Raw genomic sequence first — 27,930 nt, forward strand, 5'->3', positions numbered from 1 at the left:
GGTATGGGATGCGGGATGACAGAGCGTAGCAGGGATGGAGATGACCAAAATATACACAAATGCGAAACACGGGCGAGGAACGGCCTTCTGGACTGGGGTGTTAACACAATCAGAAAGCAGTCCGTCTTCGCTACCTTTCCGTATAGCTCCAAGGTCAGGGTCACCTCCGGCTTCCAGGCAACCTGTCACCTTGACGACAGAGCGACGAAAACCGGAAGAGACGGAAGACATACGTAATCTCGCGATACCTGGAGCCCCGGCTCCTGCCGGAAGCCTACAGCGGAGGCCGGCTCTCTCGAGATTTGTGACCAGGCTGAGCGCGGGGGCCGGCCTTGAAAAGCCCTAGTGTTGCCTGTGGGGAACATGTCGGAGTCCGACCTCGGCAGAAAGTGGGACCGGTGTATGGCCGACACGGTGGTGAAGCTAGGTGAGCGCCCCTCTCCCTGGTAGACTCCATCCGGAGCCGAGCGGCCCGCTCACGGATGGAAAGCCGCAGGGGTCATGCCGCGGCCTGCTGCCTCTCCGCGGTGCGCGCTGAGCTGCGGGCGGCCGACAGGTGACTTGTCAGCTCAGGCGGCGCGTGCGGCCCCCGGGGTAGGAGGAGGTGCGGGCCCGGGGGCGCAGCGGCGCCCTGGGAGTGGGAAAGAGTGCGGGGCGCGCCGTGCAGCCTTGCCTCTCCGTACCACATGTCCTCCGATCCGGGCGAGCAGCCTGCCTGAGCTCACGCTGCTGGCTGCCCCGCCGGGAGGACACTGCTCTCGGAAGAAGGTCATAGGGGCGTTTTCTAGCCTCCGCCTGGCCGCGGCGGGGTTTGCTGTCATGCGGGACCTGGTGTACGTGAACCGACTGTGTCGGGTCTGAAATTGGAGACGGTGGGGATGCTCCGGTAGAGCTGCCCCAGTAAGAGCCTGGTCACTGCAGCCCCCTCCTTACTCCAGGTTGTCTTTTCCACACGCGCTCTGTGACGAAACACTTTATGAGGTCATGGAATTGGGGAAGGAGGACCGAGGGCATCCCACTTTAGCGTGGTACAAGTGTTAGGCGCGCTGCTTAGCGCGGTGGCTCGCGCATTTCTATGTTGTGAGTTGTGAGTCCGGTGAAGGAATTTGACTGGAATCGCATTGCTTATCTGTGGCTTAGTTGAGAATTTCCCCTGGGATTCCTAGCTCCCGTCTCGAGCTCGTTACCGATCACCCTTCTTCACATCTTTTCTGTGTGTGTGTGTGTGTGTGTCCTATGTCTGCAGGGGTTGGTATGTAGGCCAGATCTCAGCATGTAACCCAGAAAAACTGTTGTTCAGGTTAGCCTTAAACTCAGAGACCTCTGCTACGGCCCCTGGAGTGCTGGGATAAAAGGTTTGTACCACCACTCTCGGCTGTAACTTATGTTTTGAAAGAAATAGGAAGTCACCAATTTGCCTAAACTGACTGTCAACTGAGCTTTTTCTTTTCTTTCTTTCTTTCTTTCTTTTTTTTTTTTTGATTGCCCGCTCCCCTTCCCCAGCACTAGGATTTTTGCCTAGGTGCTGAGGATTTGCGTTCAAGCCCTCATGCTTTTAAGGCTATCTCCCCAGTCCCCCCAGAATTTTATTTTGTTCTAACATTTATTGTTGCAATTTTTTTTCTCCTTTTGAAACAGGGTCTCATTCTATAGCCCTAGCTGGCCTTGAACTAACAGATCTGCCTGTTTCTGCTTCATCACTGCTGGGAGTAAAGGTGTGTGCCATCACACATAGGTTCATATTTTATACTTATTGCACAGAAATCTATTTAAGAGAATTTGGGATTATATCCTTAGAGGACAATATCAGGAAAGAATAAAATCCTAAACCCAGTGAAATGAGGTGTGTTTTCTGTTTTTCTCACTGTTGTTCCCTGAACTCCAGAAAAGTGTAGTGTAGAAATTATTCAGGATGAATCAATACATGAAAGATCTAATCACAGTTACTTTGTAGCTCCCAGATTTAGCCCTGACCAGTTCTATCACAGGGGGCAAGTCAGCTAAGTACCCTGTGCCTGTTTTCCTATTTTTTGTTTGTTTGTTTGTTTGTTTTGGAACTTGCTCTGTAGACCAGACTAGCCTTGGACTCACAGAGATGCGCCTGCCTCTGCCTTACGAGTGCTGGGATTAAAGGCCGGCACCACCAACTCCTGGCCATGTTTTCCTGGTTTTAAATTGTCAGTAATTATTGCTATCTTAGGGTCTTGGGAGGATTGAATGGATTGGATTGTTATTAGAAATGAGTTACTCTAGAAGTGGCCAAAAATGTTATTACTTAATGTGTATGAGTCATTTGCCTGCATGTATGTCTGTGCATCGTGTACTTCTGCTGCCAAAAGAGGTCAGAAGAGGGTGGTGAATCTGCTACAACTGGAGTTATAGACAGTTATGGAGTCAAGAATTGAACCTGGGTCTTGTGCAATAGCAACAAGTACTCTTAACCACGTAACCCTCCTTCTAGTCCAAAATAATATTTTTCCAGGGCTTTCAAAGAAACCTTGTCTTGAGAAACAAACAAAAAACAAAACAAGCAGAAAATAAATTATCTTTAATGGCTTGCAGTTTGATATATAACAACATTGTTCTTAAACAGTATGATAAAGGGGTTTAGAACAATCTTTGGAGTCTCCCACTTTCTTCCTCATCCTCACTATTTTTTTTATTTTTGTTTTTCTTAAAGTCTCTTCCTCAACCTGAAATGGAGATTTAACCTAAAAGGATAAGAAGTTTCCCCTGTCTCGAAAAACCAAACCAAACCAAAACAAAAAGACATTTCTTGTCCTTTTAATCCCAACACTCTGGAGGCAGGGGCAGGAGGATCACTATGACTTCCAATAACAAGGAAAGAAAAAGAAAACTAGAGGAGCTGGGCATGGTGACACACACTTTAAACCCAGTAGAGGAGGCAGAGGAAGGTGGATCTCTTCTAGATTGGGGCCAGCCTGGGCTACATAGATAGATCCTGACCCAAAAACAAACACCCACCTCCACAGAAACCTCAAGGAGGAAGATCTATAGGTTCTTAGTACTGACTGCAGGCTGGTCCATGTGCAGGAGTTGGTGGTAGTAATATGTCCATGATGCTAGGCATCTGAGGTGAGTTTGGTGCTGCTAGGGGTGGGGCAGACAGATGTGGAATAATGAAGTCAGGCTAGACAGTGTCAGAACAGACAGAGGAGCTCAGTGCAGTCGTTTCTGCTGCAGAGCCTGAAGTGAAGAGGGTAGCAGAGCCTTTCCATCGAGGGACCTTTGTACAATGGCTTGGATTGGGTAGTTTTTTTTTTTTAAAGTTTAAGTTAAACTCTTTGGAGACTGACCTCAAACTTGAAGTGAGATGGGGCCTTGAATCACTGATCTTTCTGAGCCTCCTCCTGACCCCTGCCTCAGCTGCCTCAGCACCACCAGGTCCTCTAGATTGTGGTACAACATGAATGAGCTTATTTTGGTTTTGGGTTTTTTGTTTTTCAATAAAGGGTTTCGATGGAACTTGCTTTGTAGACAAGGCTGTCCTCAAACTCACAGGATATGTCTGCCTCTGTTTCCCGAGTGCTGGGGTTAAAGGCATGTGCCACCACGTCCAGCATAAGTGAGTATTTTTAAGCACATGAAAACATTTCTTAAGCCAGCTGGTCTTCTTTGTAGAACAGGAACTCAGTTAAGGCGATTGATTGTCTGTCTATTCTTTCTCATCAGGTTAGCTGTCTTCATTTCTTAGGAGGATAGCACCAAGGTTGGAATTTTCCTTCATGGCAGTTGTTTTGGTTTTTAAATTTGAAAGTTTATGTGGAAGTCGGTGGGACAACTTGTAGACATCAGTGTGGGTCTTGGGGTTTACCTCAGGTCACCAGGCTTGGCAGCAGGCATGTCTACCCAATGAGCCATTTTCCTGGCCTGTTGGCAAAGTGCTTGATCAGCATTTGGAAGTAAAACACAAGGGTACAGATGAGCCTCATCACACTGACAAGATAGGACTGATCTCTCGTCCAAGAGCATACCAGATCTCAGTGAGGATAAGCCATGATTTCAGTCACTTTTTATTTTTCTTTTGAGACAGGGTTTCTCTGTAGCTTTTAGACCAGGCTGGTCTCGAACTCACAGAGATTCTCCTGCCTCTGCCTCCCGAGCGCTTCTCATGGTGGGGTTTGGACATGATCCAGTAACACGTGAGAAATGGTGCCAGAGTTGAGATTCTGAGTGGGCTGATCCACTGACAGTGGGCTCAGAGAAAGAGCATAAGGGAGAGGAGGCATGGTTCCTAGACTGAAGAACTGCTCCTCTGCAGCTCTCTCTCCTATTCCCATAGGTGGTAGTGTCGCGGTGCTCTCTGGGCCTCCTTGCCAAGAGCATTCCTAGTACCTCTCAGTGGAGATGCAGTGTCAGGGGGTTAGTCTGCACTGACGTGTGGGTATGGTGTCGGGGTCAGTCTGCACTGACATGTGGGTACCATGCAGGCAGGAGGAAAGGGCCACTGTAGTTCTCAGTTCTCTTTGATGACTTTGCTCTGGCTTGGCAGACTGCAATGAAGAAGCCACTGTGTGTGATTGGATGGCAGCCACTGGGAGCTCCCAGTGCTGGGGATGGAATCAGGCCTTGCATTCCACTTCGGAGCTATGCCCCCAGCTGCAAGAGCACTGTTATTAGTACAAGTGTTGTACAACTGGGCACTTTTAAGAAGCATTCTTAGCCAGGCGGTGGTGGTGCACGCCTTTAATTCTAGCACATGGGAGGTAAAGGTAGGTGGATCTCTGACTTGTGAGGCCAGCCTGGTCTACAGAGTTAGAGAAACTGAGAAAAACAGAGAAACCCTGTGGGGACTGGTGTTCTTTAGACTGCAGATGGGCTCAGCAGTCAAGAAAGAGCACAACTGTTCTTTCAGAGGACCCGAGTTGGTTCCCAGCAACTCCATATACTCACAGCCTCCTCTATCTAACTCCTGCTCCAAGGGATGTGACGCCCTCTCCTGACCTCCTTGGGTACTGCACTTGTATGTACAAACCTGCAAATGCAGAGCCAATTTTCCAGTCCCACTTCACTCTACCCCCCTTTTTTTTAAAGACAAGGTTTCTCTGTATTGTTTTGGAGGCTGTCCTGGAACTCACTCTATAGACCAGGCTGGCCTCGAACTCACAGAGATCCTCCTGCCTCTGCCTCCCGAGTGCTTGGATTAAAGGCGTGCGCCACCAACGCCAGGCTCACTCCACCCGTTTTTAAAAAGATATTTTTGTGTATGTGTCTACCTGTATGGATCACTGAGTGTGGCTTTCCACAGAAGACAGTGTTGGATTGGCTGGAGTTTCAGATAGTAGTGAGCCACCCACTTGGGTGCTGGGAACAAATCCAGGTCCTCTGCAAGAACAGCAAACGGTGGGTTCTTTTGTTTGTTTGTTTGTTTTGATTTCTTTGAGAAAGGGTTTCTGTGTTTAGCTCTGGCTGTCCTGGAACTAACTCTGTAGACCAGGCTGGCCACAATCTCACAGAGCCTAGCCTCCCAAGTGCTAGGATTAAAGGCCTTTTTTCTTTTCTTTTCTTTCCTTCCTTCCTTCCTTCCTTCCTTCCTTCCTTCCTTCCTTCCTTCCTTCCTTCCTTTCTTTCTTTCTTTCTTTCTTTTGTTGTTGTTGTATTTTAAACCAAGTTTTATTCCTAGCACTTGGGAGGCAGAGGCAGGCAGATCTCTGTGAGTTTGAGACCAGCCTGGTCTATAAGAGCTAGTTCCAGGACAGCCTCTAAAGCCACAGAGAAACCCTGTCTCGAAACAACAACAACAACACACACACACACACACACAAACCATAAAAACCCCAACTTTTGTTTCTTTGTTGGACATAAGTTATGGTTAAGAGATCTTACATTAGTGTTAAAGCCCGGGGAGGCAGAGTAGGAGGATTACTACAAGTTCAAATCTAGTCTGGTCTACATAGTAATTTCCAAGCTAGTCAAGCCTAAATGTCAAGACCATATCTCAAACAAAGAAAATAAAAAGTGGTATAAGAAATGTTTGGGAGTGGTCACGTGAGAGCATAGAACATTGAACGATCTGGTATTTAAACAAGCAGGGGGATGTTGCTTTAAGAGAAGAGCCAGAGCCTTATTGCAGGAAATTAAAAAGGAGTGAAGAATATTGCATCTTTATGAATGGCATGCTCCGTTAGTTTTATGTGAATGCGTCATTAATGGTTTTTGCTAATTTCATGGGTTTATTTTTAAGTTATCAGATTTATGGGATGCTCTGGTTTTCTTTCTCCACTCAGCTGAAGCGCTGTGCTGCTCCTTTTCCTTTTATATGCTGAGTGGTTTATCCTGTGCACAAGCTGCGTGGCAGAGAGAGTATGAAAAAGACACACAGTTGTTTTGTTCCTGGTTTTTGTTTCTTTTTGTAGCCCAGGCTGTCCTGGGACTCACTCTGTAGACCAGGCTGGTCTCATCACAGAGATCGCCTGCTCTGCTCCCTAGTGCTGGGATTAAAGGTGTGCACCACCACTCAGCTCAGGCACACAGTCTTGTTTTACCCAGGACTGGGGGAGGTTATTCTGGTCCTGCAGAGCTGGTGTCCTCAACTTGGCTTTACCACTCTTGACTGCAAGGGAGATGATTCATTTTTTGTGTGCGTGTGAATGTGTGTTGGTGCATGTTCGAGTGTATATAGAGGCAGAGACAGACCTTCAAGACCAGCCTGATAGGGTACAAAATGAGACACTGTCACAAAAATCAAATAGAATAAAAGAGTACTTCCTTAAATAGTTTAACACTAGTCACTGTGATAAGCCGTGGGAGTGGAGGGGGATGCACACATATTGAGGTCCTGGGAAAGAAGGGCGTGGCATTTCATCTTGAGATTATGTAGATTGAGAGGGTGCATTTGGAGAAGGATTGTGTGTTAGAGAGAGAATATGAGCCAGGCAGTGGTGACACCTTTAATCCCAGCACTCAGGAGGCAGAGGCAGGTGGATCTCTAAATTTGAAGCCCACCTGGTTTACACAGTGAGTTCCAGGACAGCAGGGGCCACACAGAGAAATCCTGCCTCGGGGAAAATAAAGAAAAGGAAAGAGCCGGGTGTTGGTGGCGCACGCCTTTAATCCCAGCACTCGGGAGGCAGAGGCAGGCGGATCTCTGTGAGTTCGAGGCCAGCCTGGTCTACAGAGTGAGTTCCAGGACAGCCTCCAAAACAATACAGAGAAACCCTGTCTCGAAAAAAAAAAAAAAAAAAAAAAAAAAAAAAAAAAGAAAGAAAGAAAGAAAAGGAAAGAAAAAAATCTGGGTCCTCCCATGGTGGTAATGGGCAGCAGCAGTGTCAGCTCCTAACTGTACTCAGCACGCAGTCTTCCTCAGCTCCTGTACTCACATTTCTGCCATGAGGACATGGGTGCCTGCCCATAGGGGCCAAGAGTGTGTTCAAGCCCTTTTGTCTGCTTCCCTAAGACCATGCTTGTAGCTACTATTTATTAATGCCAGAGGCATGGGGAGGGTGTTAAAGAGCTCATTCAGGGGAGGGATCCGAATTGAGACCAGAAAGGTAGGGTGCAGGAGGTAGTTGAGAGGAGTCTTTACACCTATTAAAATGTGGATTTCCAGCACTTGGACGGCAGAGGCAGGTGGGTCTGTGAGTTCAAGGCCAGCCTGGTCTACAAAGTGAGTTTCAGGACAGGTAGGGCTACACAGAAAAACCCTGTCTCGAAAACAAAACCAAAATCTAAAACATACTTTGTTGAGAATTTTAGGCACTATTAGTTCTATTTAAAGTATTTATTCACAGAATTGTGCAACCATACTCAGCCTCATTTCAGAGTGTTTGTTCCTCCAACAGAAACCCTGACACCCATTTGGAGTCCCCAGCCCAGCCCCAGCAGCTATTGCAGACATTTTGCAGAATGAAAATACACAACTTGTGGTATGGGGTGTGGTGGCTCATGCTGGTAATCCCAACACTCAAGTGGCAGAATGTGGAGAATTGGTTGGGGTTCAAGGCCAGCATGAGCTACAATGCAAGACTCTTATCTTTAAAACAGAAACACAACACAACATCTGGTCATTGGCGTGTGGGGCATTTCACTTGATGTTTTCTTGCTCCTTCATGATTTATTTCTGAGTGTGTGTGTGTGTGAGAGAGAGAGAGAGACAGACAGACAGACAGACAGACAGACAGACAGACAGAGAGACAGAGAGAGAGAGAGAGAGAGAGAGAGAGAGAGAGAGAGAGAGAGAGAGAGAGAAGAGGGCAGGCAGGGAGAGGGAGCTAGGGTTACAGGTGATTGTGAGCAGCCTGATGTGGGTGCTGGGAACTTGGGTCCTGTATGAGAGCAGCACACACTCTTAACCACCGAGCCATTTCTCAAGTCCAATTTGTTTTCACAATACATCCATGTTGTAGTGTGTGCCAGTATTTCATTATTTTTTGTTATAAACGATAAGTAGTAGTGGGGTAGTTCATCTGTTGTTCTTTATTCATGTAAGTTGTTTATACTGTATGTGAGAGAATGTGGGCACCATCCAGTGCTTGTAGAGGTCAGAGGAGTTTCAGGAGTTAGTTCTTCTTCTGCCCTGGTTTGAGGTAGAATCTCTCTTTCTTCTGCTGCATCACTGAGGAAGCCAGACTTGCTGGCCTGCTGGAGGCTTCTGGGCGATTTTCCTGCCTCTGTATTCCATCTTGCCAAAAGAATGCTGGTTTGGTACTATGGCCACCTTTTTATCTGGGTGTCAGCAAGCAGAACCAGGGTTGCCAGAGTTGAACAGCAAGTGCTTTTACTTATAGGGCTGTCCTCCAGAATCCTGTTAATACGTTTGGCTGTTCTGAATAATGTTGCTATGATTAAGTGACAAGGTTTATTGGACAAAGGTTTTCCTTTCTCTCGGGTATGTACCTAGAGTGGGATTGCGGGCTTGTGTGGTGGCTCAGCTTAGCATTGAGGAAATTCATTGACTGTTGAGCCTTAAGAGGAACATGGTAGATCTCAGATCTCAGAAGGGTCACTCAAGCACATGAGGATAAATTGGCAGGGGGTTGGGGACAAAGGGAAAGTGGGGATATGGGTTAGTGTGTTAAGGTAAAGTTCGGCTGAGAGGATGAGGTGAACAACAGAACTCAGGAGCCCATGGGTGACAGGCTGACCTAAGACAGTGGTGACTGAACCTGTATGTGACTGTTGGTGGCTTGTAGCATGGCTGCAGTGGGTCATCTGCTTCTCACTCAGAGGTGGAAGTTGCCCGTTGTTTTGTTCATGGAAACAGAGGGTTTGACCTTGTTCCTCCTGTTGCTCGAAAAGCAGGACACTATAGACTCAGCCTGACCTGCTTCTTGCTTAGCCAGCAGAGCCAATAATCAAATCTACTTTGATTGTTTAAAGCTGTTTACTAAACATTTTACTGAAAGAAGCCATTGAATGAAGTCATGGGAAAAAAAGCAGATCCATGTTTTTCTTAAAAGTACCAGTGCATTTAAAAAAAAAGTACCAGTTCATCTGATGAGTTTGGGTTACCATAGCATTGGTGGCTCACCAGGGAATGCCTTTGGGTACCCCAGGTTTGCAAGCTGATGCCTGGCTCTTTGTGAAGCATGAGTCAGGCAAAACTAAATACTTGAAAGGCTCTTGGTTCTTATAGTTCAGGTTTCAAATTAGCCCCTGTTAAATTGGTAGTCATGCTTTGTTTGCTGTATGGTTTTCAAAGCAATGTGAGCAAACTTTTCTGTTTGTAGCAGCAGTGCCACTCATGGACATTGCGATCTTGCTGAAGAATTTCCTGCAGGCATTACAGAATAATGTAATTAGGCGCTATATGAGACTTGAAAACATTTAAATTTTGTTCTGTTGTGGTTTTATGCTTTCCTGAAATGTGGCCTGAAACAGTTTATTAGTAAATATGCTGAAATGCTTTCTTTGGCAAGTGTATTTCAGGATTGAGTCCAAGTAAAAATTTAAATATTTACTTATAGAAGTTGTTTGGTGTGGTAATATTTTTACCGTGGTTGTTGACCCCCTAGTGAAATGTTGGGGCATCATCCTACTGGAGCTGCTCTGAGACCAAGGGAGGCAAGAAGCAGCTCACAGTAACGGGATGCTTACCCGCTGCTGCCATGTTTGATACATGGACAGTTTACCTGTTTGTCTTTCTTTTCTTTTCCTTAACTAGACACAGGGAGATTGATCATCTCTTCTCCTTTGAGAAAGGGTCTTACTCTGTAGCTGTGGCTCACCTGTGAGTCCCTGTGACCTCTATCTCACATTTTCTGCCTCAGTCTCCCCAAATGCTGGGATCATTGACATGTCCCACCGCACCCTGCTACTATTGGTTTTGTTTGTTTTTCTGTTGAGAGAACAACATTTAAAGCTTGTGCAGGAATTCAGAGGTGGATGTGTTGGTTTGGATTTGGATGTTATCAAACCCTAGGCTGTGGTGCATGCCTGCTGCATCTGTGCTTATCACTGAGCTGCACTTTCTGACTTACAGTCTTTCTGTGGGACGGCAGAGATGGCTCAGTGGTTAAGGGCACTGGTTGCTCCTACAGAAGACCTGGGCTTGATTCCCAGCAACCACATGATGACTCACAACCATCCATAACTCCAGTTACAGGGGACCCAATCCCTTCTTCTGACCTCACTGGGCACTGGGTATATAGGTGGTACACATACTTGCATGCAGGCAAAATATTTATACCCATAAAATAAATCCAAAATTAAAATAAAATGTATGCAAAGTTATAACCAGTTCAAATTTACAAAGGGATTTTTATTGTTGTTTTGTTTGTTTTTAGACAGAGTCTCACTGTAGTCCAGGCTGGCTTTGAGCTGGGCTTACAGGTGTTAGCAGAGTAATTTTGAACAAGAACACAGCTGGGAACTTAATTACCCTGCTTAAGTACAAAGCAGGGTGGTATTGGAGGAAGGCTACACACAGAATAGTACAGAGTCTAAAATAGGCCAGGAATGTGTGGCCAGTTCATTTTTAACACACACAGTTTAATGGGGAAAAGGAAAATCTTTTCAACAAACTGCAGGAACAGCTGTGTCCACACAGACAGAATGGGGCTGATTGCAGTGTAAAAGCTGAAGCTGCAAAGCCTTCAGCAGGAAGAGTAGAGAGGAGTCTGCATGACCTGAGGTCGGAGAAGGTTGTAGGGACACAGAGAACAGCACCAACAAAGACAAGATACATTGGACTTGTTCACATTTTAAACTGATTTCTGAAAGACACCTGGAGATTTTAAAGCCTTAAAACAAGAGAGGATCTTAGCAGTGCATGTAGCTGACAGAGGACTTGTTTTAGCATATGGGGAACTCTGAATTAAAAGAAAAACTGTGGTAGGATGCTTGAAAAGAATTTTACTCACAGTAACTAAGCACAGGAAAGGACAGCTCTGTCCGCAGTCACAGGGGAAAGGTGTGGTAAGTTTCTGAGATCCACCGCCAAGCCGTTAAAATCACCAGGCTTTACAAGTTTTACAGTAGTGTCACTGAAATAAAGGCAGGATATGACGCTGTTCACCACCGGTGGGAACGTGCTGGTAGGTTTGCCGTGGCCCAATGTCAGCGGCTTCTTATAAAGTGGTGTAGCCATGAGGAACTGGGACACGTCCACACACACTCAGGAGTATTCCTAACAGCCCTGAACTGAAGACAGCTCAGATGTCTGCCTGCTGAGGAGTAGCTAACCAACAGTTGTAGACCAGCTTTATACTGAGAAACTCAGTAATAGAGGGGATTCACTGTTATATCTCTGGCTTACAATTCCAGTTATATATAAAATTCTAGAAAATATGCTCTGCAGTAAAACGAAAGGAAGTAGGTAAATGATTTCAAGAGGCTAAGGGGAGAGGGAAGAACAGGTCACAGAGGAGTACTCGTGATGGTGGTGTTTGTGGGTTTTAGGTGGGTGTTTGTGTGGCTGCACAGGCATGTACATATGTCAGAACCTTAAAATTTTACGTTATTGTGTTGTTTGTGCATGTTTGCGAGCGAGTGCGGAGGTTAGAAAACAACTGGTGGGAATTGGTTCTCTACTCTCTCTACTGTGTGTGTTCTGGTATATCAAACTCAGGTCCTTGGGTTTGGCAACAATTGCCTTTACCTTGCTGGCCCCAATCGTGTATGGGGAGGGGGTACTGGGGTTGGGAATGGATTCTCATGTGTGCTGGACCAGTGTTCTACCACTAAGCATCTATATTCCCAGTCCATGCTTGCATAAGAGATTCTAATTGAACCCAGTGAGTCACACACAAAAGATGTGAAAGTTGCAGGGGACTTGCTGGGGAAGAGAGGAGGAAGGGGTGATAATGGCAAACAATGAAAATTCAGACTATGAAAGAAAATATGGAAATGAGAATGTTTTAAATCTATATATGTGGGCTGGAGAGATGGCTCAGGGGTTAAGAGCACTGGCTGTTCTTTCAGAGATCCTGAGTTCAATTCCCAGCAATCACATGGTGGCTCACAACCATCTGTAATGAGATCTGGCGCCCTCTTCTGGCATGCAGATATGAATGCAGGCAGAATACTGTATAAATAAACACTGTAATAAATAAATCTTTTAAGAAAGAAAAATCCTTTTAAAAAATCTATGTGTGTATGATTGTATTTGTTCATGTGCATGAATGTAAGCACATGTGTGTCACATGTGTTTCTAGAGGACAACCTTACATTGGTCCTTACCTTTCACAGAGTCTCTTGTTCCCTGCTGTGCAACGCAGACTAGCTGACCTAGGGACTGGAGATTGTCCTCCTTCCCCTGGGATCACAGGCATGCACTGCTACCATATCCCTTTGTGTTGGTGCGGGCACCTGAACTAGGGTCTTAATGTTTATCCAGCAAGTACTTTGCCCACTGAGCTATCTTCCTACCCAAAGATGATACCTTCCTTTTTTTTTTCCCCCCCCTGAGATAGGGTTTCTCTGAATTGCTTTGGAGCCTGTCCTGGAACTGCTTTGTAGATCAGGCTGGTCTCGAACTCACAGAGATCCGTCTGCCTCTGCCTCTCGAGTGCTGGGATTAAAGGGGTGAGCCACCACCTAGCTCATCTATTGTTTTTGCAGTGTGCTGACGTAATGGTGGACAGATTTCTTCTCACAGCACTTTGACAAAGTGTGAGTTCAAACAAGTGCTGCTGCTTCTCCTCCTTTCTTGTCTGAACTTGTACAAATTATGCCACTCAAACTTCTTTCTTCCTAGATTTGAAACAAGCACGTGACTAAGCTCCATCTTTCACTCAATAGGAAGATTTGTCTCAGAAAATGGCCAGGTTCTTCTTATCATTTAGCTGATGACATTGAAATCTGTTACTTGTAGAATTTTGTCTTCACCTCAGAATAAAAGTCACTGACCTTAGCTTTTCAGAAAGAGGCTCTATTCTAAGTACAACTTTGACTTTTGTATCTGTTTCTAACTTCTACTTTAGAGTATTTTCCCCTAGTGTATGAGAACTGCATTCTTGGGTTCTTTCTTGGAGAGCTTAGTTCTGAGACTTGTAGAGTTGTGGCAGTTAAGGGTGGCAGAGCTCTGCCAGGGAAAAAAACTGGAGGTGTCATTTCTTCACCTTACCCTGCCCATGGCAGATTTGACAGCAAGAAAATGCCACTGCTCACAGAAGTCCTGAAGTCGAGGCAGGTCCATCTAACACCTTTGCAGTCACCTCTGTGAGTATGAAGTTCAAAAACTCTTCATGCCAGAAACATCTCTCCTGGGGCCTAAAAGATGGACCCAAGTTCAGCTGGGTGTGGTGGCACATGCCCAGCACTTGGGAGGCAGAGGCAGGTGGATCTTTGTTTCTTGTTGTTGTTGTTTTGTTTGGCTTTAGATAGGGTTTCTCTGTGTAACAGCTGACTGACCTAGAACTCCCTCTATAGACCACAGAGGTCTGCCCACCACTGCCTGACTGTAGGTGGATCTCTTGAGTTTGAGGCTAGTCTGGTTTATAGAGCAAATATCAGGACAGCTAGGGCTACACAGACATACCTTGTCTGGAAAAACCAAATCAAACCAAACCCCCCCACCCCAAAACAAACAAACAAAAAAAACCCATAGGACCTAAGGGCACTCCCTAGAGCCCAAGTCACAACACTTGTAACTATTGCTCCAGGGGATTTGTTGCCATCTTCTGGCTTGGCAGGAACATGGCTCATACATTTGAATGTACACACACAAATTTTTTAATGTATTTTAAGAAAACATTTGTCCCTTTGCCGTCTTCTTTGATCTTTGTCCAGGAGACTTTCTGCTATGTCCTTCCCTCAAGATCCCTTAGTGACACCAGGGGCAACCACTGCTGATTCTCAGAAGTTCTTAGTGCTACCAAAGCCTGGCTTTACCTTGAATTGTCTGCTTTTTTTGTTTGTTTGTTTTTTCAAGACAGGGTTTCTCTGTATTGTTTTGGAGACTGTCCTGGAACTCGCTCGGTAGACCAGGCTGGCCTCGAACTCACAGAGATCCGCCTGCCTCTGCCTCCCAAGTGCTGGGATTAAAGGCGTGCGCCACCAACGCCTGGCTGAATTGTCTGCTTTTAAAAGCAGGTTCCACCTTTGCCTAGCATGGAATGCTGGAGGGGAGAAGGAGAGCTGTCGAGGACAGACAGAAAAATGTAAGTTGCAGGAGCAGCTGCAGACTGCTCTAAGGGCCTGGGGTGTAACTCAGGGGAATAGCTTTGCCCAACTACTTAGTCCCTGGGTTCCAAGAGGAGCAGTACCACAAAACCATTCTGCTTCTGAGAAGGGAACTCTAAAGTCTGGATCCTGTCGCCTGCTGTAGGGGCTTCCCTAACTGCTGTCTCCATCTTTTATGGTGCTTCTTAACTGTCCTCATTCTGCCAGTGTCAGCTGTGTAAAGTGTACGCCTAGTGATGGTTTCCCCATTGTGAGCCCTCTTCTGCTTCCCCATTGCTCAACGGGCAGCCGCCATGAGGCCACAGCTGTTGGTTAGCATGACAGGAAGGCCAGTTGCTTCACCTCCTCCCTCCAGCTGAATAACTTAGCAGCAGGGAGTCCCTGATAGTTGACTTTCATCTCCTTCTGCCATAGCTCCTTATGCTTCCAGTTTCTGACCATTGTCCATCTCAACAGTGGACAGTGCACGTATGTGGAGATGTCATTTCCCAGAACTTAGAACAGCACACAGTAGGCATTTAGTTTGTATAATTAAGGAAATGTCCAAATTACTGATCAGAATCTTTTGGAAAGGGTTAGTCTCTTGTGCTGAGTCTAAATTGGTTATAATGGTTAAACATTTACCTGTTTACCCACATGTGATAGAGGGCAAGTATTTAATCTTGCTGTGCCTCGGTTTCTCTTCTCAAATGGGGCTTATAGAAGTTTATTATAAAGATTAGGTGAGGAAATTGAATCCAGGAATATAAATGTCTACCTAGTGAGCGTTTTTCATTCTGCAACTGTGCAATTCAAAGAATACAATATAGATCTAAAAAATTTTTATGGATGTTTATTTTGTGTGTATGGATGTTCTGCCTGGTTATGTTTGTATACCACATGTATTCGGTGCTCGAAGAGGCCAGAAGAGGGTGTTAGATCCCTTGGGACTGGAGTTACAGATTGTGAGCTGCCATGTGGGAAGGGCAATCAGTACACTTAACTACTTAGCCATCTCTCCAGTCCAATGTAGGTGTTTTGAAAACTTGGTCACAGTTAAGGGGATTGCTGCAGTTACTGTCTTGCTGTGAGCAGCTCTCTCTTTTCCACACATGCACAACACACTTGTCACTTGTTAGGTTGTGCAACTCTGCTAGTGAAGCATCTCTTGCACTCCAGGTTGTTTCCCACACCTCTCTCAGATGAACCAGGTGTAGTTTCAGCCATGTTACTCCTTTAACACCTCTTCAGGAATGTCTGCTGCCTCCAGAACTAAGGGCTCCTGTAGATCTGACCCTTCCCTCTGGTCTCATCTGCTCTCCTGGATGTGTGCAGTCAGGCAACCTATGTTTGAGTTGTACTTTTTCAGGTGTGTGTGTTTAAGTCACTTAACCCCTCTGAATCGTTTCTTTCTTCCTGAGGGATGGGGTCATACTAAGCTTTCAGGTTGGTGCAACGTTCAGTATTGCTGTTAGAACCAAGGCACACCCATCAGTATGAGAGCACTTAATGTGTTTATCTAAACTTAATTCTGTGCTTTGCTTTTCCCAGCCTCTCTTTAATAATGAATCTTCAAGCTACTTCTCATTTTCCAACATAGTATTTCCATATGGGAATTACTTAGTTGCATGTCAGTCAATGTCTACAGCCATATTTCTTTACGTTTTCTTGAGGTGCTGTGACTGTGGATGCTTGAGTTGAGGTGTGTTCTCTAGGCACTGCTTTTAAAGGCCTTCTGAGTTCCCCCAGAAGACCACGCCCTCTGTCTCTCTGCTGACTGCTCTGGTTAGAATCCCAGTGATTGACATTTCCCAAACAGCCCATGCAGATAGATGTTCCTGAAAAATCCCATGAAACAGCCTCCTTCTGAGTCCTTCTTACAGAGCCCGAAGCAAGAGTGGCTTCCGAGAAGCTGACCAACACGGCCTCAGTCACTGGCTTTTGGACTTTGGTCTGGCACTGGCATCTTTTCTTGGCGAATTCATAGGACTTGGCATTCACCTGTGGACACTTGGGACAGCCAGTCTTTGCCTTAGAGGATTAAGTAGCTCCATTTAGAGCTGACTTATAACTGCATTTTTCTCTCATAGAAGTTGGGCTTAGAGCATCTTTCATAAATCAGGAATGTTTCTTGGAAATGTGATTCTCACTGAAGTCTGTCCCAAGTGTTCTTTTTTTAAAAGTACACTATTTGTTCTGTAGTAACAAGTGGTTTTGGCTGTAATAGTCTCAATAGAAATGTGATTGACAAGAAAATGTACCCGTTATAAATAGGTCAATTTGTTTCAGCCCATTTCACTGTATAAATACTATTTTATTAAACAAGACAATGCTAGGAAAATCTTTATTACATTTCAAAGCAAAGTGATACAGCTGAACAATAAAGCTGAAGGTGTTATCTTTCTAAAGAAAATTGGGGTGTTGTGGTGCACAATATATAATCCCAGCACTTTTGAGTTTGAGGTTCAAGGCCAGCTAGTCAGAGTGACATAACAAGACTGTACACACAGTGTCCCATGTCGTCCTCCCCCTTCCCCTTTTTCCCTTCACCTCCTGAGTTGTACTCCACAACAGGATTAACTATTATGTTTTTGACATCTTTTAGATTCATTGGAACAATGACAAACTTACTACTACTTACTGAATCCTTCACCGGGCAGCACTAGAGACTGCAATGCTGTTCTTGCTGGGCCTGAGCGGACTGATGCTGGGCCTGGTAAAGAAATTGACCCAAGGCTGGAGATTGCCCTGGGGCCACTGTGCCACTGTCAGTGTAGTTCTCCTGTGTTTAACTCTTGTCTATTTTTATCATCCATTGTTGGACATAGAGCACCTAGGAAATAAAGACTGGGGAATTCCTGTAGCTTTTCACATTTGTAAGCCACCAGTGTAGTACATGAGTTTTTCCTCATAGTACTGAAATGAGCTATACAAAATCAAGTGGAGTTGCTTTCTGGTTTTAATTTTTAGATACAGATTGTTTTAGCTTTGATAACTACACTGGTTCCAAGCTTATGAACAGTGAGTCCTTTTTAAAATGTTAAATGCACACCAAGGTCTTAGTAATGGCCATTTAAGAAGTTTCTTGTGTTGTTGGTAAATATAAAGAATCTGTGATATATCCCCCAAGATGGTCTTGTGTGGGATAACCTGAGCAGCCAGTGCTCTTAGCCAGGCTCTCCCCCAGCCAGTGATTTGTTTGTTTGGGGTTTTTCTGTGTAGCCTTTGGCTGTCCTGGAACTCACTCGATAGACCAGGCTGGCCTCAGTCTCACAGAGATCCACCTGCTCTGCTTTCCAAGTACTGGGATTAAAGGTGTGCCCCACTATTTCCAGGCTCAGTCTTTTTTTTTTTTTTTTTTTTTTTAAAGAAATGTACTAGAAAGCCGGGCGTTGGTGGCGCACAACTTTAATCCCAGCACTTGGGAGACAGAGGCAGGTGGATCTCTGTGAGTTCTAGGCCAGCCTGGTCTACAGAGCTAGTTCCAGGACAGCCTCTAAAACAATACAGAGAAACCCTGTCTCAAAAAAACAAAATAAAACAACAACAACAAAGAAATGTCCTAGAGTGAGTTTCTGTGTGACTTTTTGTTCTTTCTCGTTCATGTGTTGCTCCAGCTTTTTCTGTGCAGAGACTGGCACTGAAAGCAGTTTCCAGTCAGATTATGGCACCTGCCTAGGGCTTCCTACAGGTTATTTCCTTATCTGCAGTGATGAGGAGCTGTGCTTTAATCTGTAGCCTAGGAGCAGATTCTTCTACATCTAAACTGAAGTTGCTGTTAGCTAGAAGTGCTCACAGTGACCTCCAACATACGGTTCACCCTGTGCTTATCCAGTGATGACATACAGAGTGCACTTGGTACCGTTAAGTTTTGCTTCCACATGCACTTAGGCATAAGATAAATCTGTACCATGTGTGTGGCTGATGGGAATTGCATCTTCTATTCCTTTTGTTAATCAGTGTCGGGTTGGAGAGATGCTTCAGTGGGAAGAGCACTTACTACTCTTGTAAAGGACTGGGTTTGGTTCCCAGCACCCACATATGGTGGTGGGTCTCAGTCATCTGTAACTCCAGTTCCAGGGGATCCGGTATACACTTAGTGCACATACATAAATGAAGGCAAAACATCCAAACACATAAAATAATAAGTAATAAAATCCTACAATGTCTCTGTCTGTCTGTCTGTCTGTCTGTCTGTCTGTCTGTCTGTCTGTCTCTCTCTCTCTCTCTCACACACACACACACACTTTTTTTTCTTTTTCTTCGAGACAGGGTTTCTCTGTATTGCTTTGGAGCCTGTCCTGGCACTCACTCTATAGACCAGGCTGTGTTTGAACTCAGAGAGATCCACCTGCCACACACACACACACCGCACATGCGCATGTGCGTGCGCATGCAAGAGTAATTTAAAGACTTGTACCAAGCTGAGCAGTGGTGGCACACCTTTAGTCCCAGCACTTGGGAGGCAGAGGCAGGTGGATCTCTGAGTTTAAGGCTAGCCTGGTCTGCAGAGTGAGTTCCAGGACAGCCAGGGCTACACAGAGAAACCCTGTCTCAGAAAACCAAAACAACAACACTCCGTCCCCCCCCCAAAAATAAAACCAATCCAGTACCAGATAGATGACCAGTTAAGGAACTGCTCCACCCTGGTGAAAGTGTTTCTTTGCCAATTACTAACACCGTCCTGGGCACCAGGCTCTCCTCAGCTTGCATGGTTAGAATGATTTGGAATAATCTTTGAAAGAATTTGTGCCAATTCTTTTTCCTCTCCAAAAGAAAAGGCTGCAGAGAACTTGGGCTCTGGGCCTAATGTCAATTCCATAAGGCTTCTCTGTTGTTTTTTCCCCTTGTCCCTCTTTGCCATGCAGAGATGTGTGCTGATAAGCCTCCCACTCTGTACCTGAGGGTTCTTTGTCATTTCAGACAGCATGGACTTTTGAAAGTGCCTGAACAGGGGAGGCAAAGTTATATAAACTGCATTTCATAGTTAAATATTTGCTTCCAGGGGGAGGTGAAAAATGCTTTGTACTTTTCCCCTTGGCTTTTCCCTCCGAAAGAGCTTGTCATGCAACAACAAGAAAAAGTGGCCAACGGCAGAGAAGGCTCTTCTCTTTCCGTGTTGGTTTGTTTTTATTGTAAGGCAAACCTTTCCTGTTGTATTGTTCTAAAGCTTAAACCTGGCCTAGAGGTGCCAGTCTTGAGTGGAAGCAGCTGCAGAGCTGTCCCGGGCCAGGTGGGACTGGCTTTGAAGCAGCATGCTGCCTTTTCAAAGAGAACTGAGGGAGCGAGCGAGGGCTTGATTCTGTAGAGCTCATCAGCATTCCACTGTTGTCATCTCTGACTGCAAATTCGCTATTACAGGTGAAAAAGATAAATCCTTTTTCATGTAGAGTAGTCATGTTAATTTGTATCTTAAAAATACAGAAATGGTGACAGAGTCACTGTTGAATTAAAAATGTAGCAGCCCAATTTAATTATGACCTCAGAGAAGGTTCTTCGAGAACTGGGTTTGACTTATCTGCCTGGGATTTTGAGCTTGCTTATACTTTCAGATAAGTGGGGTTGGCAGGAGCTGGCTGGCTGGCAGGGTTTACATCTGGACTCTTGAGATGGTGTGGGCATGTCTCATCTTTTGACTGAGTGGTGCTGGTAGTGGGCTGAGCATCATTTGTGGTCTGCTGCTAGGAAGTGTTGAGCTTTCCTTCCTTGGGAAAAATGGAAGAGACAGGCATGGAATCAAAGGAACAAGAAAAAGCCGAAATAGTTTCCTCTGGGCTTTTGATTCCCTTGCCAAAAACTTGTCTCCAAATAGAGACATACAGAATCACTGGTTGTAGGTCGACCTGCTTTCACTGGCCTGCCTCTGAGCCTCATTCACAGAACCGATCTTCTGTCTTACCCTCCAGCTGCAAGGGGTGAGGCAAGTTGCCTTGACAAAACCAAACCTTCTGCCATTTTGTAAACCAAGCAAACCATAGCAGCAGGTTCCTGGGCTTGGTGTATCATTGCAGTGGCTTCCATCCTCTGAAGTTCTTGGATCAATCCTGCCAGGCAGACTAGTTTGAGCGACATGTGTGGTAAGATAATTCTGGGAAGGATTCTGAGCAAGCCCTGTTGGCTTTGTGTGGGCTTGTTACTAACATGGTTGCCTAGCACTGTAGGCTGTTGCATGGAGAGCATGGCTCATGTTTTAACTGTATCTAACTTTACAGTCCAATCTCCTTTGGAAAGTAGTATTGGTGGACTGAAAATAGAGGAGAATCCTGTGTCTGTATGTCCTGGGGACAGTGGCATAATAAGACTGGCAGAATTGGTCCTATTTGACTACTTTGTAAGCAATAGGTTGTTCTGGGCAAGTTATTTTCTACATCTGGAGAACAAAGGGTGTACTACCATAGAAGGTAGTTTTCGGTTTTGTTTTGAGGCTCACCTGCCTCTGCCTCCCTAGTGCTGGTATTAAAGTCTTGTACCACCACCACCTGCCTGGTCATTTTGGTTTTTGAGACAGGGTCTCATGTAGCTCAGACTTGTCTTGAGTTTGCTATTGTAACTAAGGGTGGCCTTGAATTCCTGATCCTTTTGTCTTCCTTTCCCATAGTTGCAATTTGTATTATCTTAACTGAAAAGATTGTTTTAAAAGAATTTTCTTGGGCTGGAGAAATGGCTCAGTGGTTAAGAGCACCAGTTGTTCTTGGGGTTGGGGGACTGTGTTCAGATTTGATTCCCTGAATTCACATGGCATCTCAAAACCATCTGGAACAGCAGTTCCAGAGGATCCACACCCTCTTCTGGCTTCCATGGACAGGAGGCATGCACATGGCGCACAGACATACCTGCAGGCAGAATGACTCACACCATAAAGGAAAATAGACTTTGCTTGGAAAGTGGTGCTGGGTACTCATGAGTAACTTTCAGCGTTAATTCCCTTTCCTTTTCATTATGCCAACCTCGATTGGCTGCTTACTAGACCAGCCTTGGCATACCACCTTCCCATGATTTTTCTAAATGGAAATTGGAGTGGCATACTGATTTTCAGATAATGCATTTTAAATTTGGCACCAAAATAGTATAGGATCTATTGAGTAGTGCCATAGCTGATTTTAGTTAGAATTCACATGGCATAGAGACCAGCCTTGTAACCAGTATGTGTCAGCTGTTCCACTGTATTCTTAGAAGTGCATCCTAGGTGGTTTCATTGTTTCATCATGCTTTGTACTTAGGCATAAACAAGGTGACTCTTGCTGTAAACCTCAGGAACACATTACTTGCTGTGGTGGCTCTAACACTGTGGCAAGTGTCTGTGCCCAAAGCCATGTGGGCCTAAGAGCACAGTGAAAACAGGTAAAAGTAGAGCACGGGAGCTTGCTTGGGTGAGTCTGAATCCTTCCTGGGCTGTCACTGTAGGTTCCAGGCATGGTGTGTACAGGCTACACTTGTTTAGAATGTTTTTTTTTCATCAACAATGAATTAATCTTAGCTAGTTCTTCTTCTCTTGGTGTTTTGTTGTTTGTTTTTAGGCAGTAATATGAGTACACACACACAGTCTCACTATGCAGCTCTGGCTAGCCTGGAACTCACTGTGTAGACCAGGCTGGTCTGAACTCAGAGATCCTCCTGCCTCTGCTGGGATTACAGGCATGACCACCATTCCTGGTAATATTTTTATTCCTGGTAATGTATTTTATTGCATTTAGCTTAAAATACAAACACATTGTGTAGTAAAAGTATTTCCTTTATATTCATTTCTGTAATCTCTAGTTTTAATTTTTTTTTTTTTTGAGACAGATTTTCTGTGTAGGCCTGGTTGTCCTGGAACTTGCTCTGTAGACCAGGCTGACGTCAACCTCAGAGATCTGCCAGCCTTGGCCTCCCAAGTGCTGGGATTAAAGGTGTGTGCCACCACCCGACTAATTTTCTTTTTAAGATTTAAAATTGGTTTTTGCTAAAATTGAAGGAACCACCTCCAGACACATACGTGCATGCCTGCATTGTCCCAGGCCTGAACCTATTCCTAGGGTCAGAATCATTCATAGCACCTTCTTCCAGCTCTACCTCACACTCCACTGGAAGGTCAGCTGCAGTAAAGCACAGCGGGCTGACCCTTGCTGTGATGACAGGGACGCTTCTGGAACACTTGAGCTGCCTGCTTGAGGTGTTCTCTTTAGAAACACCCGGGGTGCTTTGTTTTCCCTTTTTCTCCCTAGGCTTGCTGCTGCAGAGAATGCACCTTGAACAGCCTCTTGGTGTGGGGTCCTGTTTAGCTCTGTACAGGAGCATCTGCTAGGTCTGTCCCTGGGAATTCTGCTTTGTCTCCTGGCCTTGCCTTTCTCTGGTCTCTTCTTTCACTGCTGGTTCCTGCTTCAACTCCGTGGAAATCTATGCTACCACCACCATACATGCAGTCTGTTGTTGTCACATGTTTTATACTTGTCTGTCTATGAAAGAAACACATCAAGGTAGAATGATCAAAAACCTGCTGAGCATGGTGGTTCATGGCTTGTTTGTTTTTTGTTTTTGTTTTTCGAGACAGGGTTTCTCTGTATAACAACTGACTGTCCTGGAATGCACTTTATAAACCAGACTGGTCTCAAACTCCTCCTGCCTCCGCTTCCTGAGTGTTGGGTTAAAGACATACACCACCACTACCTGCAGTCTTTAATCTCAGCAGAGGGAGCAGAGGCAGGTGGATCTCTGTGAGTCCAAGGCCAGCCTGGTCTACATAATGATTACAGGCTAGCCTGCCATTCAGTCATGAGGATTTGACTTCAGTCGTCAGAACCTGAATTGAAAAATAAAAGTCCAGTTTTGGAGGTATGTTTATAATCCCAGCACAGGAGGTAGAGTCAGGAGGATCCCTTGGGCTCTAGCCAGTTTGCTGAACTAGGCAGCAGTGATGGTGCGTGCCTTTAATTGCAGCACTTGGGAGGCAGAGGCAGGTGGATCACTGTGAGTTCAAAGACAGCCAGGGCTGCACAGAGAAACCCTGTTTTGAAAAACCAAAAAACGAACAAAACAAAAAAACCCACAAAAACCAAAAGGCTGATGGTTTTTGAAGAACAATACCTGAGGTTGTTCTTTGGCCTTCACATATAAACGAGTACATGCACATCAGAAGAATAAATAAATGAATAAAAAGAAACTATTTTTGCATGATTAGCATGTGTACTTTACTAAATCTAACACCAGGTAAATTGTGCATGGGTGACAAAGAGTTCCTGGGTCAAAAATACATACCTTGATCACTCATGTTGAGGTTTTCTTCTTCAGAACAGAAAAGTTAGCTTGTTTGAAGAGTACTCCTGCTGGGCAGTGGTGGCTCATGCCTTTAATCCCAGCACTCGGGAGGCAGAGGCAGGTGGATCTCTGTGAGTTCGAGGCCAGGCTGGTCTACAGAGCGAGTTCCAGGACAGCCTCCAAAACAATACAGAGAAACCCTGTCTCAAAAAAAAAAAAAAAAAAGAAGAAGAAGAAGAAGAAGAGGAGTACTCCGAGGTTTTGTGTTTGTGTTGCATTACCTAGAGAATTCTGTTTCTCCCTTCTTCTCTTCCCTCTGTGGTTGCCTCTGTGCATGTATGTGATATCCTAGAAACTGAAAATAGGGCCTTGTGCAAGTTAGGTAGGTGCTGTATCACTGTGCCATATCCTCAGCCCAGTAAGAGGAAGCTTAGAATCTCAACAGCACAAAGCTGGGTGTGTGGTGCACACCTGTAATCCTAGCGCTCAGAGGCTAAGGGCAGGCGGGACTCTTAAAATAAGTACCGTGCCAGCCAAGGCTGCTTAGCAGGATGCTGCTTCAAAAGGCAAAACAGCAACAAAACCCACCAGATTTTAGTGTGGCACAAATTTGGAAGAGCCAGGACTTTATGTGGAGTACTCATAAAGTGGATGGTTCAAGGTTCTGCTGGGCCATTGAGCAGACTCACAGAACTTCAGAATAATCTTGGCATGGTGGTGCAGCCTGTAATCCCAGCAGAGCTAGGGAGGATGATTGAGAATTGGAGGACCGCCTGGGCTATAATGGCCAGACTCTGTCTCAAAACTAACACAGAGCACCAGAGTCCATGAACTGAATGTGTGGTCTGTAGGTCTGAAAAGGAAGACAGCCAGAGCTTGGCCGTGGTGAAGTAAATTTGTGTACGCTTATGTGCAAGTGAGAACACCTGGGTGATTATATCAACATTGTTATTTAAGTTGGGTTTCAGTTTACTCACAGATATACTGCATCCTTTTCTCTTTTAAAAGAAAATAATGATGTAGGTTATGTGTAGTTTAAGCAGAAATTTTGAAGTTGGCATCAGAACTAGGGTTTGACAAATTCTGACTGAACTTACCCTAAATGCTGGAACTTTTTGCAAGCTGAGATTCAGAGTGGGGTGTTAACGAGGCTGGGGATGTAGCTCTATGCTATGCCCTGCCTGTCTTGTGAGGGCTTAGGATAGGACCTCCAGCTCTGACAAAGGGAAGCGCTTCTCCCTCTGTCTGGACACAGAGACTTGCGTGGTAGTGCAACCTTTGGAAATTGTTCTGAATCATTCTTTCTTGTTCTAATATAAGTATCACCTGGAGGAATGAAGTGACAAGGGGAGCTTTTTAGTGACTCCCTGTGTGAGGTGTAGAAGAGTCTGCAACCGTCCCCTCCCTCACTGCCACCCTGCAACACTCAAGGACAAAACTATAGGGAATAAAGTTTCTCATTTTCTTTTGTGAGGACTGGAGGCATTTGCAGTGTCCCTGACAATGAGAAAGGTTAGCAGCGAGAAAACAGACTTCCAAGTTATAAAAAAGTAGCCTGTTCTGTAATGTTCGTTTGGAAACAATCTTAGTTCAGCCTTTGTTTGGGTCAGTGGATTATTGCACTGTAACACTCTCTGCCATTTTTGCAGGTACTGGTTTTGGATTAGGAGTTATTTTCTCACTCACCTTCTTTAAAAGTAAGTGACTTTTACCAACTTCTCACTAAAGTGTCTGTACAAACGCTGCCAACCCATTCATTGTAAAATGAGCTAGACAGAGTCTGCATGGGTTGGACATCTCCAGTGTTCCCTGGGGGCAATGAGTCAGGGTTGTCTAGTGTCTTAAACATGGCATTCTTTCTAAAGCCTGCATGTCATGCTGGCCAGTCCACATGCCCACATATTTCTAAAGTGACCCAGTAGGTGGCTTGCTGCTAATAAAGGCAAGTGGGCCAGGAGTGCCCCTGCTTCTTCCTGAGTCTCCTTGGGAAACTTAAGTTTGAGTATTGACTTGAAGCCAAACAGGTCACCTTGACCTCTTTCCATGGAGAAATCACATGGATAGGAACTAGAGAACGCCATGGTTTACAGACCAAAGTTTATGAATGTTGGTGAAATTAATAATTCAAACACTTTACAAACATGTTCCTTCTGTCAAGGTTAAGGAACTAGTTCAGATGCACAAGTAATGACTGACTGGGTTGTTTGCATCAAACTTAGCAGCCCAGGCACTTAATAAACATGCTGGATTACAGTGCTGTGTGTGGTGGCCTGTTGTCTGTCAGTCAACAACATGGTGTCTACTAAGGGTTTGTGAATGCTAAGCACACATGCTGAGTGGATGCTTTATCTTAACAACTCCCTGTTTGGACTTCTCTCTTTATGCTCAATAGGAAGAATGTGGCCATTAGCCTTTGGTTCTGGCGTGGGATTAGGAATGGCCTACTCCAACTGTCAGCATGACTTGCAGGCTCCGTATCTTCTGCATGGGAAATATGTCAAAGTACGTACAGAATTGATAGTTTTCTGCCTTGCAGAATTCTTCACACTTTTACCAATTTTATTGTTTTATGTATGTCTGTGTTACCTTGTGCATGCTGGTACCCATGGAGGTAGAAAAGAGACATCAGATCCCCTGGTACTGCAGTTATAGATGGTTGTGAGCCACCAAGTGGGTGTTGGGCCCCGGGTCCTCTGTAAGAGCAGCCAGTGCTCCTGTCAATGTCAGTTCAGGAGAGCTGAGTGGCACACCAGCCTGGTGACAGGCTGTTCCTCTCTTCTGGCTTCTTCACCTTCCTAGCAGCAGGGCGCAGGCAGAGCATTGGGTCTTTCCATTGTTGTGAGTGTTTCCATTGTTTCAAGCTGAGTTGCCCTGGATGATGGATCAGAGGTGATTATGCGTATTAGATATTTAATGGCTGGGAGGTTCTGTGGAAAATATTACATTTTCTGCAGCCTTGCACATGCTGCTCTAAAATGAATGGCCTTGTAACTTCATTTGGACTTGAGTCTGTGCCTGGATGTTGTCATCCTTCTCACACGGAGGAACAAAATCCCACTGGGGGCTTATACAGCCTGTTGTGATAACTGCTGGCCAAGCACAGGCTGGGTCCTGTGCACCACCCTGGGGACTTTGCTCATAGTCTTTTTTTCCTCACTTCCCCAGTGGATTGTGAGAGAGGTGTTGTATCCTCACTCAGCAAGGGGGGAAGAATCTTAGAGGTGAGGCCTGCCAGTACCGGAGTCAGCAGCTGCTGGTCACCTGTGCTTGGCACTCACCTTCGACCTCCTGGAGCACAGCTGACTGTCTGGTCATGCCTGCCCCTTGTGGTCTTCTCCCTCTCAGGCTGGAGCCTCTGCTTGGGAAACAGATAGCAGAAAGCTGGCTGTTTGGAGTCATTGGTCCTAGGGTCTGACTTAGGCAGCATCCAGTGGTACCAGAATGTCTCCTGCCTGTTCTAACTGAATGTCCTCACTTTGTAGGAACAGTGACTTATGCTGAGAACATCCCAGCGGGAGGAAAGAGAAACCATGTTTATTCCTCAGGAATACTGAAGTGCCCTGGAGTGTGCTGACATCCTATGACAGTGTCATCAGCAATGGCTTTCAACTCCAGCCACTGTTTATGTGTGTGAAACCAAGTCTGTTTCTTTTGTATTTTCTCTTTGGAAATTGTAAGGAGGTGATCTTAAATAAATTAGAAATGGGAAGCTCATCGCAAGGCCTTCATTCCTTTGTGTGGCAGGAGGATTCTCTTTGGCCTCACTGTGGACTCTGTGACCTCTTGAAGCCACAATCAGGCATGTCCTTCCCACCCCCCTAATGCACAGCCTCCCATCCGCCCTTGGAGACTTTGGTACTCCTGTGCAGTGATGGCCATGGTGAAGTCTTGAGGGGCGCCTCCTGATGCTGCTCTAGGCCTGCGCACTGGATCACCAGTGGACCATGACTGCTTTGGGCCCTACCTGCTGCCAATCCCAATACTACGTGGAGCTTCGTGCAGTCTCAGCTCTGGCTGATAGTATGGAGTTGGTGGCCACAACCTGAATGGAAGGACATGCTAAGGTTTGAAGACAAAGGCCCACTTCCCCTTGACTTTGTTCTCGTGTGTCCGTGTGAGGCATGACAGTATTTC

General features: G+C 45.4%; 1 protein-coding gene across 1 annotated transcript; it reads left to right on the plus strand.

The window, feature by feature from the left end:
• The first annotated feature begins 240 nt into the window (after positions 1-240).
• Micos10 (mitochondrial contact site and cristae organizing system subunit 10) lies at positions 241-27,510 on the plus strand. The gene is made up of 4 exons (XM_005081053.4): positions 241-427; positions 25,446-25,493; positions 26,189-26,298; positions 27,279-27,510. The coding sequence occupies exons 1-4, from the start codon at positions 364-366 to the stop codon at positions 27,285-27,287; spliced, it is 231 nt and encodes a 76-aa protein (XP_005081110.1). The 5' UTR covers positions 241-363; the 3' UTR covers positions 27,288-27,510.
• The last annotated feature ends 420 nt before the right edge of the window (positions 27,511-27,930 follow it).

This window comes from Mesocricetus auratus, unplaced genomic scaffold (genome assembly GCF_017639785.1).
Source record: "Mesocricetus auratus isolate SY011 unplaced genomic scaffold, BCM_Maur_2.0 Super-Scaffold_100014, whole genome shotgun sequence".
In the NCBI taxonomy this organism is placed as follows: domain Eukaryota; kingdom Metazoa; phylum Chordata; class Mammalia; order Rodentia; family Cricetidae; genus Mesocricetus; species Mesocricetus auratus.